This window comes from Necator americanus, chromosome II (genome assembly GCF_031761385.1).
Source record: "Necator americanus strain Aroian chromosome II, whole genome shotgun sequence".
NCBI classification, from domain to species: domain Eukaryota; kingdom Metazoa; phylum Nematoda; class Chromadorea; order Rhabditida; family Ancylostomatidae; genus Necator; species Necator americanus.
The window spans coordinates 12,598,233-12,611,862 of record NC_087372.1 but is presented as its reverse complement, the minus strand read 5'-3'; the positions used below and the strand labels follow the sequence as shown (position 1 = coordinate 12,611,862).

The window sequence follows — 13,630 nt, the reverse complement described above, 5'->3', positions numbered from 1 at the left end:
CGTGCTTCTTGTCGTTTTGATCCAACTATATCTGGCGGTTTTGAATTTATGTGTAGCCTATACGATAACTTTTGCAGTGATGAGTCCTCTATCAAGTCAGTGTTCTTAGCCTCCGAGACAAGTTGGGCACCAATTTATCGATCCAGAAGTGATGAAAAGCTTGGTTGATGCTAAGGCGATTCCGAACCATTGATCTTACTGTTACACTGCCCTCTTAACTTCTTCTGTTCAGACAGGCATTTGCCCTACATCCGTTTTTTGCCAGAGTAATCCAAAACAAATCGGCCAAGAAGTACACAAGACGGTAAAGCCGCGGATTTTGTGGCTGCATGTTCCTTCCGCATGCACAGCTTCTCATTGCGCATTCGTCTGCAGTAGACTGGAATACATTGGAAGTATGACGGAACGCTGCAAGATAAATTTTTGACGAAACTGTGCAATCGACAGTCACAGTGATCTATTCGATGCTCACTGAACTCGCAACAAGAAAGATCCATAAATTAGCTGTGATCCATGTAGCAAATCTTTCTATCTCAGTCTTTAACATGCTCAGTTATTCACTACCCATTAAAGAAATCGCGAAGAAAAAAGAATGGCATTGTGTGTTCACTTTCATTGCTTTCAAATCTTCATGTCGTATTGATCCATGATTCTTTATTGCGTAGAATACACGGATTAGTGGAAGACAATCAAACGAACAAATAGTAGTAAAGACAGTTTGTTCATTGAAGTTTATGCTTCTTTCACTAGAGGTTTGTGATGCTCACGCAAAGGGCTTCCATGCATTGATGTCCAGCATGATTCGCAGTAGTACTAAAACAAACATTATAGAAAGTGTTCAAAAGTGAAATTGGAGCATTTGAACCTGTAGGCACTCCAAATGGGGACAGAAGAAAGGTGCATGTCTTCCACCGTTCGGTTCGCGAATACACTCTTCACAAATCTGATCGTCCAACACGTACGGCTTCATTTCAACCTGCAACGCTTGGTTCAGGTTCGTAAGATCTGCAGTATTCTGCAGATCTAAGTCAAGGTTTCAATGAAATGGATCACATACCCTCTTTTCCACTTCTCCATGACTCAATTGAGCATACCTTTCTGTGATAGCCTTCATGTAAGAGTTGTAGTTCGTAAACGCGACCCTTCCCGCTCCTATAAACACCAGCCTTTTTGGTTTTTTTTTCGTGTAATTTCCATATTTAGATGATCAGATGGTGCACCTTTTGGGTATTTATACTCGACGTCTGTGTCAATTCCTGCACAAGCAACGCTTCCATACAGCCTATCCATGATATGTGCCAATTCCACTAAATATAAATCTATTCAGGATGTAAGATATTTGAAATCTAACTACTGAGACTTTCAAAAATCATCTTATGGACGTAACCAAAAGACCTTCCTTCCATCTCTTCTAATGGATTTCGTCTAAGATTTTTGAGATATCTACGGAGACTCGCACAACTAAAGAGCTCACCCGCTCGAATGGGCCTCGGAACTCCACCTACAAAGACAACTCGACGCAGATTTATGGGCACATTCACGTCCACCAAATAATCTGCATCAGCTAAGCGCCACGGACGGATTTGTACTTTCTGAATGACTGTTTCTCAATGTAAAGAAAAAAAAGACTACGGAATAACTGACAAGTTTTTCCGCATTCATAGGAGAACTTATGAAGAGAAAAAGCTTCTCATCCTCAACAGTACAATGCTGCACCAACGTTCGTACAGACGATTCGTGGTTGAAAATCAGGAAGACATAGCCTAACATTAAAGAGAAAGTAATGTCAGTAGAAATGCGTCAAAACAATGTGGAACGATGAAGGACTGAAGTGGTTAGAAGAACTCACCTTTCGGCGGGAAATAACTTTTAGTTTCGTTCTTGTTCGGCCAATCAACTACTAAAGGTCCGAAACGAGCGAACGTTTCAACCAGTTCATCTTGAAAAAAGGAAGCAGAGGGACTCCTTCCGATGTTAACGGACTATGACGTACTTAACTAATGGACACTCACCTTCCTCAATATCAATAGGCAAGCCACCAACGAATACTTTCCGGCTGTAAATTTCTGGCCCCATGTTGTACTGGCGGTAGTATTTTGACTTGAGTGCACGGCTTAACAAACCAATTCTGTGACAAGAAACAAGGCTGCCGCTTTATACTGATCAAGCCGACCTGAAGTCTGGTCGGTAGTCAGTCTGGTTGCGTAGTTGCGCAAGCGACTGCGAAGTGATGAGATGGAGCTCAGGGTTGCGATTGAGGTGGGACTCGGGTTGCGATCGAGATTGGACTACCAGCAGCGCCATTCAGACTAAAGACATGAGTGTAGCTAGCGTCCGACTAAAAGTCCGACACCGATCGCAACGGGCGCTTCCAACGTGCTGCTCTGAAGGCAGTCGCTTACTAATTACATCAGGCTTCAGATCGCTTTGATCTGACTATATGAATTGGCTGAAAGTGACCGTTCTCCGGCATCCAATGATAGCCTCCACCAAACATTAAGATTTTGACTCGAATGCGTAGCAGCAGCTTCTGCTACCAATGTCACTCATGAGAATGAATTGCTTACCACATTGTTGGCTGCTGAAATGACGCCATACCGCTACGAGACTCGCAGTCGGAATTAAGAGTTATTCCACTCTCGAAGAGCTTCTGAATTCCTTGACAAAGATACTCGTAGTACTCGACATACTGCTCGTCAATCATATTTAAATCCGTGCGCTAAAAAGAAAACGAGTTCAGATAATCAGTTGCAGCGAATCGACCTCACTTGCAGTGCAACTGCGTAAGTAATTGCGCTGGATGTGTTGCCTTGCAGCCAGTCAGGCTGAGGCATCGAAGGTTCCAACGGGGTACATCTAGGCCAGCCATTTACGTAGTTGCTCTACATCTCATATCATTTTGAACAAATTTTGAGATATTTCTTTTGAACTTTTTCTTTCAAAAGCAAGTTAATGTGCACGCCTACCTCACTATTATTCCATCCAACTCGTGGACTATCCCCTGATTTTTCGGTTACGCTACTTCCACTGCCAGAGGAAACCACTTAATAGTACAAAGCACGTATTCATACCATGGAGTTGCTGTTGCAAAACTAACGAAAATCGAAGTTGTCTTCTTGAAAATAAACTAACATTCCTTCTCCCAGCTCTCCTTCTCGTCGTCGTCTCCATCACGTTTTGCGGTGTTCCGGCGCTCCTTTGATCTTTGTACGCTTGGAGTTGGAGAGTGCTTCTTACAGCTTGTAGAGTTGAAGGTCTGCATAAAGATTTTAAAAGACTAACATACAGTTTGCTATATGGACGTTACAAAGCAAAGATTGCACAGCAAACAGTTTCTCAAAATTTTGGAAGCTATCCATGAGAAACATTAGAATTTTTTAGATGTTTTTGGTTTGGTATGTGAATTTGAGTTTTACGAATTTTTAGAGTGGTACGCAGAGTGGTATGAGACATGAGGGTTAGATTATTAGAGGCGTTAAAACTTAGTCATTTGTGAATTTGTATCAGTAATTGTCACACAGCGCGAAGTTTGCCTATCTTCAGCGGATACCATGAGTACATTTAAGAGCATGAATGAGCTGGTCAGAGATTTATGCTACTCTGAATTATAGAGACTCAATTCCTGAGTTAAGAAGTTCCCAGAATATCTGCACAGTTAACGTTTCGGATCATCCACAACGGTTTACAGCCTTATTGTGGCGCAGAGGCTTCTCGGACACTGAACTGCTACGCACAGCGGATGTACGTCCACTTGCAGTGTCTCCAAAGCTGAGAACTAGTTCGACAGCATCGACATTCCTACTTCACGGGATCGGAAGCATACTTAAGAGAAAACTACTGCTATGATTTACCACCGTCCTAGCAAAATGTCGCAAGGTGGCTCCCTGATCCATATAGGTTGGGCGACGACCTGTGGTGAAAGCCGCTGTGGCAGGGTTGCTTACTTTGGTGAAAAGTTTCTTTTTACCACTCCAGCATATTCACAGCCTCAGTACCCCACACACTGGGCGCTACCGTATCAGGTTCCGGAAGAGCGACAACTTTGGATCAAATTTTGAAGACTACCAAAGAATTGTTGGAAAGAAGTAGGACTTTGAGGCTTTACTCAAATTCATCGCACAGTGAGCGGTTAGTAGCAAACACTAGCCGCAGAAAAGCTTTGCAGAGGGATCTGTCGAAATAAAGACAAAAGAAATTCCTGGAAGCCACACAAATAAGGACAGTTCTGAAGAAGTCGTAGGGACATCAAAGAATATAATATTCCGCTAACAGCCTTGCTGAGCGATGACGGAATTGGCACCTCTTCGTGAGATGAAAGTTATCATGAAGAGGTTCTATTCTATTTATCCGTTCGTCAACTCCTGTGTCAAGCGCGATCATCTCCACTGGTGAAGTCCTGCCACGAATTCTCATTTTCAGAGGTGAAAGTCCCGAAATGAAACCTGGCACAGCCCCAAACCTGTTTTCTTCACATGGTTTCTATCATATTTTTTATCTCTTTGGGGCGATGGTCATCCTCTGCATGTTATTCTAGCGGTGCACATGACGTCGCATCTTCAGAAAGAAAGGATCCCAGACCAGTTAAAGACCCGCGAATCGTTCCTGTCCATAAGAAAGGTGACCAAGAGGACCTTACCGATCTGATATACTTGCTGAGCGTGTTATACAAAGTATTCGCCAAGATCATCTCCACACTCATTTCCAGGACTCTGGATGACGCCCAACCTCAATAACAAGTTGGAATCCTTCGGAGATTCAGCGGCGTAGACCAGATCCAGACAGATGTCGAGGGTTATAGAGGTTTGTCGGAAATACCGCCTCCACCTTGTGCTAATATCCGTCTACTATGAGAAAGCTTTCGACAGCAGAGTAACGAAGGCAATACTGTCCAAGCTGCTTGTTGAAGGTCTGGACGTGTCGTAGGTGAGGACAATAGCTAATTCCTGCTATCGATGCACCACTGCGATACAAGTTTTCCACCTCCGCCTCACAATATCCATTGGAGAGGAGGTAAGACAATGTGATGCTATATCAGCCAAGCTGCACACGACCGCACTATAGTGAAGAATTGAAAAAATTGAGCCGGACCGCACTCATACTTGTAATCTACACCCCATGCGCATATTTTCAAACTATGTCAGTTTCGTAATACATAACCCGAGTTGTTTTTGTTTTTGAACCCGAACTTTAATTTCATAGACCGGACTTTAGTATCCACCCTCCAATTTCTTGACTTCTGAGGTTTATTCTCATGTTTTAGGGCTTAGACTGTTGTTTTATCCTGAACCCAAAGACCCAAACATCAAATTTTGTGGTATTCTGCCCTTAAGCCCTGATATCCGAGATTAGGCTACGACTCTTCCACTGCTCACTCCTGCCATACTAGAGAAGTGCACATTGTATAGTTGGGTCAAAACAACATGAAGCACGGTGCAATTGAGTAAGGCTGTGAACTCTGCGGGCAGCCTAAGCGGTTATGCTCGAAGCGACGCGGTGGAGAGAGCAGTTGGAATCGAGATGGGGTCACTGAGAACCGCAGCTGAACCCTGTTTTATGTCGTTTTGACTCTAGTATACTCTAGTATACATAATTGTATAACATTTGGAAATGTGCATACATAAATAAATATGACCCCTGTGTGATACATTCACACACACACGCACTCCTACATTTAAGTATGAATATCAACTTTCTATCTTTCTGTCTATTTACATGTTTGCACGAGTTGGATCACGTAAGCATGCATGACATGACATGCGCGACGTGAAAAGACGTGGAAAAAAAATACAAACAAACATGATCTACATGATCTGAACTGTATAAGGCATGACCGGATTACAGTGTCTTACTTTCGAAAGGTTGACTTCTGTACGCTTCTCCAGTTGATTCTTTTCCCTTCGCAGTGCAATTTCCGTACACACGCCCGGATGATCACCATCAATAGCACCATCGAGGCGATTTCTTGCCAATACCTGAATCGATGAGACAAGAAAAACTGGGTCAGCAAGGGAGGCAGACCAGGCTACACCAGGGTCAAAGCGACATTGAAGGCATCACCCCGCGAATCTGAGGTGGTACGGATTTCAGGTGGAGTATTTGCATACGGAATAGTATAGTAGGGTCAAAACGACATGAAGCAAGTACGCAATTGCGTATGCGGCTTTTCTCGAGGCGCTTTGGTGAAGCGTAGTGGCTAGTAGCGTGGTGAAAGTCTTGCTGGCACCACCCATCGCTGCAGTTTGCGACGATCCCACCTCGGTTCCAACTGCTGCCTCCACCGCGCTGTTTCGAGGGCGTACGCAAATGTGCTGCAACTACACTCGTGATTCATGTCGTTTTGACACGACTACAGATTATAAAGAGGGGGTGATTCCGTCCATTTCTTCCTAATTGCCGCAAAAACGGCCCAGCAGATACGGCTTCGGGCTTCCCGGCACTATTTTCTACAAGAAGTTCGATTGGAGCGCGCCAGCCTTGTGCACGCGCCGCATCTTCGGGTCGTTTTTTACGGCAGTTAGGAAGAAATGGACGGAATCACGTTAGCAAGGGTCACCCCTCGATCCTAATCGTTACACTTTACCGAACCGATTTGATGGGAGCCACTAACTGCACCGAGCTTCATGTCTTCATGCTTGATCCAGACTATATACGCGAAGATCCTACTTGATTTTTCATCGAGTGCTGCTATGGAACTGGTATAGTTGGATCAAAACGACATGAAGCAGGACAGTTGCGCAGGTAAGACAGCGGTTGGAATGGGTGCGTATCGTTAGGAACCCGCAGCCTCCGCGACAACTTATCCTTAGGGGGAACGACTATCGTTAATTGCTCTACGCAGCAGTTAGTAGCATCAGCAGACTATTGCGCAGCATTTGCCTTATGCTCCGCCCATCTCATCCTCCCTCACCGTCTAATGGAATGAATCTCTGATATTGCTTCTGTACGGAGTGTCGATCGCTTCAGTAGAGAGATACATCGAATGATTGCACACAAAATGGCAGAAATAGAAAATAGTAGTGTATTATTTATGCAAAACAAATAGCTCGGAACTTTTACAAACTACTGCACTATCTTACGTGGATTAACTAGTCTGCACAAATACAAACATATCTATATCTTCTATGTAATGTTTCCAATTACAAATCCACGTCTTTCGGAGACCAGATCCTCGTTTCTGCACTTTCTAATTTTTATTTTGGAACGTTTCCAATTTCCAGCTTCATTTGTGTTTTCTGATATTGTTTTTTCTAGGACAAATCTTCTACGTACTTTCTTAATTTTTATCATTTTCAATTTATACTTTTTTCCAATTTCTACGTTGTTACCTTTTCTTTCTTTGAACATTCCTTGAAGTCAACTCTATCACTTAATTGCAATGCACACACGGTATATGACATTAGTGACGTGGTGATGGATGATGATGGCTCAGTGATCACAGCTAGCCAAAGATATGCCCTACCGGCAGCCTCCTCTGCAGACACTTATTGGGCTGCTGATAATCGGCTGCGGGTGCCTAACAACTTGGAATCGAGCTGGGACCATGGCGAAGTGCAGAGATGGGTGGCGGTAGCGAGGATCCTTACACGATCCTAACCGCTCCACCGCGCTGCTTCGAGCGCACCTGCTTTCGCAACCGTCCGTACTTTATGCCGTCTTGACCCGACTATACGTAGCATGAAATTCATACCTGATTGTTACCGTGATGTTGTTCATTAGAACGCCTGGAAGACTGTCGTTCTGCCCTTTTATTCTGATCTTCATGGTAGTAATCGGCAGCATTCGTTCGAGAAAATCCACCGAAGAGTAAGTTCTCTCGAAACGGATTACCTTCAATATAAAATAACCATGAACATATGTTCTTTGTGTGATGAATGAGAAAAGTTTAAGTGAATTACAATTTATAAATGTTGGTAAACAGTGAGATAGTAAGGAAATTTCAACTAGAACTGTCTGTATTTGAGGTGGTATTTTTGTTTTAAACTTTTCTCGTGTTTTCACACGCAATGCTCTGCCGATGCCATTAACTGCCCCCCAACGTCCCTCATCGTCTACTAAGGTGTGAAATATGCCTCGCAGGGGCACGCTATCCCTGCTACTGATTCTCTACGGAGTATAGATCATTTACGTGTTGAGATATATCAAACGACTGCACATGAAATCTCAGAAATAGAAAATAAGAGTGTCTTTCATTTGTGTAAAACAAGTAAATCGAAACTTCTAAATCTCAAGGCTTAAGAAGATAAAGTGAATCTGTCGATTAATACCAACGTATTTTGTAAGCCTTTATTTTGTTTGATTTCAGAGGATCCGTACAAATGCTGTCAAAACGGGAAGTTCGAATAGTTGTTTCTTAAAGGCATCACCCCAAGAATCTGAGCTGGTACGGATTTCAGGTGGAGTATTCGTATACGACATAGTAGATTATGAAGAGGTGGGTGATTCCGTCCATTTCTTCCTAACTGCCGTAAAAAAACGGCCCAGAACATGCGGCGCGTGCACAAGGCTGGCGCGCTCCAACCGGACTCTTTGTAGAAAATACGACGCCGGAACACCGGAAGTCGTATCTTCCGGACAGTTTTTTACGTCAATTAGGAAGAAATGGACAGAATCACACTCCTCCTCATAATCTACGATCCCGTATACGAATATTCCACCTGAATCCGTACCACCTCAGATTCGTGAGGTAATGCCTTTAATGAATTCAAGATTGCCCACACAGATCCAGTTCAAAATTTAATAAGGCGTGATGTGGTGAAGATGCTTTTAAATGCGGATTGAATAGTGCACCGTTGGTTCAAGGACGTTCGCGTTTGACTAAACGATTCGCATTTTCACAAATGCATCACCTTGGGTCCCCTCAAATAAATTCTTAAAAAAAGGAGAAAGTTTCGAAAGGGAAAAGAAGAGAAAGATGAGATATAACTGGTTGTTTAAAAAAAAACTAAAACCAAGTTCACATTAGAAAGTGCCAGATTTTATTCTGTTTCGGAGCCGTAAGCCAATATGTTGCGTATCGCGTAATTACGATCCAAACAGCGCACGACCGCAGTGGCATGGTGATGAGTGGGCCTGGTTTAATTATCACAGCTAGCCTAAGATATGCCGGGTCTGTGTTACCGACAGCCTCTTGTAGACACTTATTCGCCTGCACGTAATCGGTTGTGGATACCTTACAACCGCCCTCTCCGAAAACGAGATTCGAGCAATACAGATAAACTGATAGTGAAGGGGAAAAAATGCAGCTATTATCAAAACAAATGCATAGAAGCATAATTAGAAAGAAATTAATGGTGATATGTTGTGAGAAGAGATGATATAGGTCGGAGCTGACGTTATTTTATAAAAGATTTTACAAAAAGATGGCGTATGAACGTACGTTCTTGGTGTCCTTTTGATGATGCACGTATGTTCATGTATAATATTTGCTCCTTAACCTAATTCACAAATACATAACCTGATCTACCACAATGTGCGCGTGAGTTTGTTAGCTCACGACAATATGATAATATGGGAATTGTATCCCAGAAGAATGCAGATGTAGTGGTTCAGTGGTATATTACAAATGTTTATTATAGAATAATAAAAGAACACAGAACAGACAAGTCGGCTCTCTCGGCCAGAGGATCCACGAGTGCCACAAACGTGCCGCCTCCTTGCCATATGGTCGGCAAGGAGGCGAATATCGAATAATATAAACTATCAACATTGCATTATTAGTTATGGAGTTCCGAGATCGGAACACACAGTACATCTTAAAAATCGATATAGACATAACTTCTTGGTACTCTGCATAATTTACACTCGATGCGTTCATGAGTAATAATGCAAATAATCCATTTTGTTGCTGTCAGCGCACTTATCGTACAGTAAGGTCACAACGACATGAAGCAGGGTAGAGTTGCGTAAGTGATTGGCGCATGAAGCGGCGCGTGGAGAAAGCGGTTGGAATCGGATTGGGGCCATTGCGAACTCCAGAAAAGAGTGGTGCTAGCAAGGGTCATCCATCGACCCTAACCGCTACGTTCTACCACATCTTTTATTCTGATCTGGCCACGGATTAAAGGCATCACCTCACGAATCTGAAGGGATGCAGATTTCAGGTGGAGTATTCGTATGCGGGATGGGAGACTATGGAAAGGAGGGTGATTCCGTCCATTTCTTCCTAATTGCCGTAAAAAACGGCCCGGAAGACACGGCTTCAGGCTTTCTGGCGCACTATTTTCTACAAGGAGTTCGACTGGGGCGCGCCGGCCTTGTGCGGCTCCGCATCTTCCGGGCCGTTTTTTACGGCAATTAGAAAGAAATGGACGGAATCACCACCTTCTCCATAGTCTCCCATCCCGTATGCGAATACTCCACCTGAAATCCGTACCACTTCAGATTCGTGGAGTGATGCTTTTAAAATTGAAGATATAGTCAGGTCAAAACAACGTGTAGTTGCTATGCATTTGCGTACGCGTTCGAAACGACGTTGTGGAGGCAGCAGTTGGAACCGAGTTGAAGACAGCATACCAGGAATCTGAGATGGTGCGGATTTCAGGTGGGGTATCCGTATACGGGGTCGTAGATTATGGAGACGGGTAGTTCCGCTCATCGAAAATCAATTCGGACTGCCTCGACAGGCAGTAAGGGACACTACGCGTGGAAAGGTGGCGCGCTGCCATAGAAGGCATCGTACAAAACACATTCAGGAGACTGCTGCTTGCAGTGATCCAGGGAGAGATGAGCGGAACCACCCTGGTCTCCATAATCTACGAGCCCGTATATGGATACTCCGTCTGAAATCCGTACCACCTCAGATTCGTGGTATGCTGCCTTTAAACTGCAGGGATGAGTGGTGCCAGCAATAGTTTCACCACATTCCTTGCCACTACGGAGCGCCTTGAGAGAGGCCGCGTACGCAATTACGTACGTGCTTCGTTTCGTTTTGACCCTACTATGGGGCATAGAAAGGCGGATGCAGCGCGGTCTGTAAGAGGTTATCTCGCGACTGCACGGTCGATTGGTTCATTGGAATTGCCCTGGTGCAAGCAAAACCCTTTATCCTTCCGAAGTAGATAAGCTGGTAAAAGGCTTGTCCGGGAGGGTAACACACTGACCACACATATCTACTTGCCTCCGCAGATCTTCGTAAAGCTCCGCACACGTTCCTAAACTTCAAACAATTCTGAACTGAAGACGCACAGGCAGATACCCACAGGATCTGACCAACGTCATGTACTTTATCCTTTGTCATTCCAACGCTGCTGGAAATACGATGAGAGGCTACTCTGCTGAGAATCGGAGAGAGAGCAAAGCATCGCGAGAAGTGGTTTTGCGATTGTGTTGTGTTTTCCTTTTGGAAACATTACCTATTTTCAAAGAAGTAAAAGAAAGTGAGGGAACCTTAAAATGCGCGATGCCAAAAAAAAAAGGTATCTTTTGCCATTTTGTTCTTCACATTTATATGCCTGGATCATGTTTGAATTGCTAATGCAAGTACTACATACCAGGTTTGACGTTTCGAAAATTTTTCTCTACTTCACTTCGTACATCCTCCCAACAGTCGAGATCATTTTTCACTAAAGCTTCAATTTCCTCAGTTTTTTCTCCTATACACTCTTTCAATTTGTCGTCAGGTAGATCTTCAATCTCTTTAACCTGATCTTCTTCCTGTTCGCTACTACCCTCTCCCTGAAAAGAAAGATAATACAATTCGCTTATTTTCTTAATTGCGCTTACCAACCTTACTGTCCCCATTCCCCCAGAAAGTATCATCGATGAGATCAAGGAATCCTCTTTTGCTCATCTGCAAGAAGGGTATGTCTTACTCAGAATTCGTGCAAACAAACTTATGAAGCTATAAAGAGCACCTTCATCCATACGACGCTAACTAACAGAATGAACGTTACCGCTTCTAACGAAAGTATCATTGTTAAATTGACATGTGCTACCTTGTACTTGTATCTGTATAATAAGTTCATGTCACTAAGGATTAGACTAAGATAACAGCTAATTGCCAAAAAAGTGCCGTTTACTGATAGAGCCAGGGTCAAGTGTGGTGATGGGACAACCTCGCGAGTACGACCCTCCTCTCCCACCGTGCCCATCCAGAGTTGCGAAGGTTCTCCGTTGCTGCCAATTCAATATATTGGAAATTTCATGTGTTTCTAAAACGTAACGTTGGAAATTACCCAAGGAACAAATTGCATATGCGAAATTCGGTACCGGACAGAAGCGCGGAAACAGCAAGTAGCAAAAGAAGAAAATTTGCTGAAATGTTGTTGAAATACATGTCAGTATTGAAGTATTTTCATTCTTATTATAAATCTATGGAATATCTTTAAATACTGACTAAAGCACATAAAACGACAAAAAAAAGAATCGAATGCAGGTCAAATTACAGAGGAACGACCAAACAAATCAACATTTTGTTTCTACAATGTGATAATGCAACGACGCAATTCGACACTTCGCTGAATCAAATTTTTGCAAAAGAGTTAGAAACTTGAAACTGCTTCTTAAAGATGAAGGATTATACGCGGTTTTTAGCAGTTTGAAAGTATACTTAATAGAATTTGATGGCAAAAATACTCAGATTCTGGAACATTGTTAGGTCTGAAAGATCGCAAATAACTTTGTGATAACAGCACAAAATAAATATCTCAGGTAGTTATCAGAGGAAAGGTTAGCGCTTTGAAACAGTCAGTTCGCTGTTTCTTCCTATCTTCTAGTTTTTTTTTTGGAATTTAAAAAGGACAACGATAGGAAATACGACATTTTCCCACTGTTTGTCGCATCAAAAATTTTGGAGAAAGGGCAAGGCCCTGGAAGTCGTTTGATATATTATCCAATAGAGCAAATCCTCGGCTACAAATATTGGAAGACGACTTGGTTCGCTCCAGGTTACTCTTGAATTATTGAATTTTATTCAAGATCACATACTTTTCGACGCGCGAGCAAAAGCTGGGATTTTACCATGTTTTCCCATCCCAGAAAAATGGGATAGCACTTTCTAGAAATCGGTACACACATTCGGAAAGGTGGACTGAGGAAACCTCTATCTAAGTGCAAGCATTCTCCTTTCCACACCGTCTGGTTCTCTTTTTAAAAAAATTAGAATTTAGACTTGAGAAATCCACAAAAAGATGAGAAACTCTAGGTTTTTCCTATCTCAGTTCAAAAAAAAAAAAAAAAGGAACGGCAAAACAGAAACAGCCGTAGTATGACTATTTTGTAGTGGTATCCTTCCTCTATAGAAGCCACCCAAAGTATTTTTCTCGGTCGTCCTATCACGAAGATATTTGCGATCTTCTAGACATGATAATGCACAGAACCTGACCTTTTTGGCCAATTCATCCCTTTAAATACACATTCAAACGGCTGAAAACTATGTATAATCAAATCTTCATTATTTAGGAGTAGTTTTAGGTTTTCATCTCTTTTGCAAACATTTGGCTCAGCGGGGTGTTGAACCTGAGTGGTCCCATTGTCACATTGTCAACACCTTGTTTATCTTCAAACCAAAATGTTGATTTTTCAAGTTACTGTCCTTAGAATGATCTTGAATGAATCTTCCTTCTATCGCCTACAAAGAGCGCAGAATAATATGCGAACATGAAATGAAATGAACGCCATCATCGAGCTGATA

The 13,630-nt window shown here is 42.8% G+C and overlaps 1 protein-coding gene across 2 annotated transcripts; it reads right to left on the bottom strand.

The window, feature by feature from the left end:
- Positions 1 to 732: 732 nt before the first annotated feature.
- RB195_017653 (uncharacterized protein) lies at positions 733 to 11,963 on the bottom strand (the record flags this gene model as incomplete). Of its 2 annotated transcripts, none has more annotated exons than XM_064184740.1 (16): positions 733 to 813; positions 866 to 976; positions 1,058 to 1,152; positions 1,221 to 1,307; positions 1,475 to 1,592; positions 1,645 to 1,763; positions 1,850 to 1,939; positions 2,013 to 2,113; positions 2,568 to 2,719; positions 2,967 to 3,043; positions 3,133 to 3,256; positions 5,850 to 5,972; positions 7,688 to 7,827; positions 11,490 to 11,673; positions 11,726 to 11,788; positions 11,853 to 11,963. In XM_064184740.1, the coding sequence occupies 16 exons, from the start codon at positions 11,961 to 11,963 to the stop codon at positions 733 to 735; spliced, it is 1,776 nt and encodes a 591-aa protein (XP_064040621.1). The 2 variants fall into 2 exon arrangements, with proteins under 2 accessions (XP_064040621.1, XP_064040622.1); XM_064184741.1 differs by having other exon boundaries at positions 11,853 to 11,912.
- Positions 11,964 to 13,630: the final 1,667 nt, after the last annotated feature.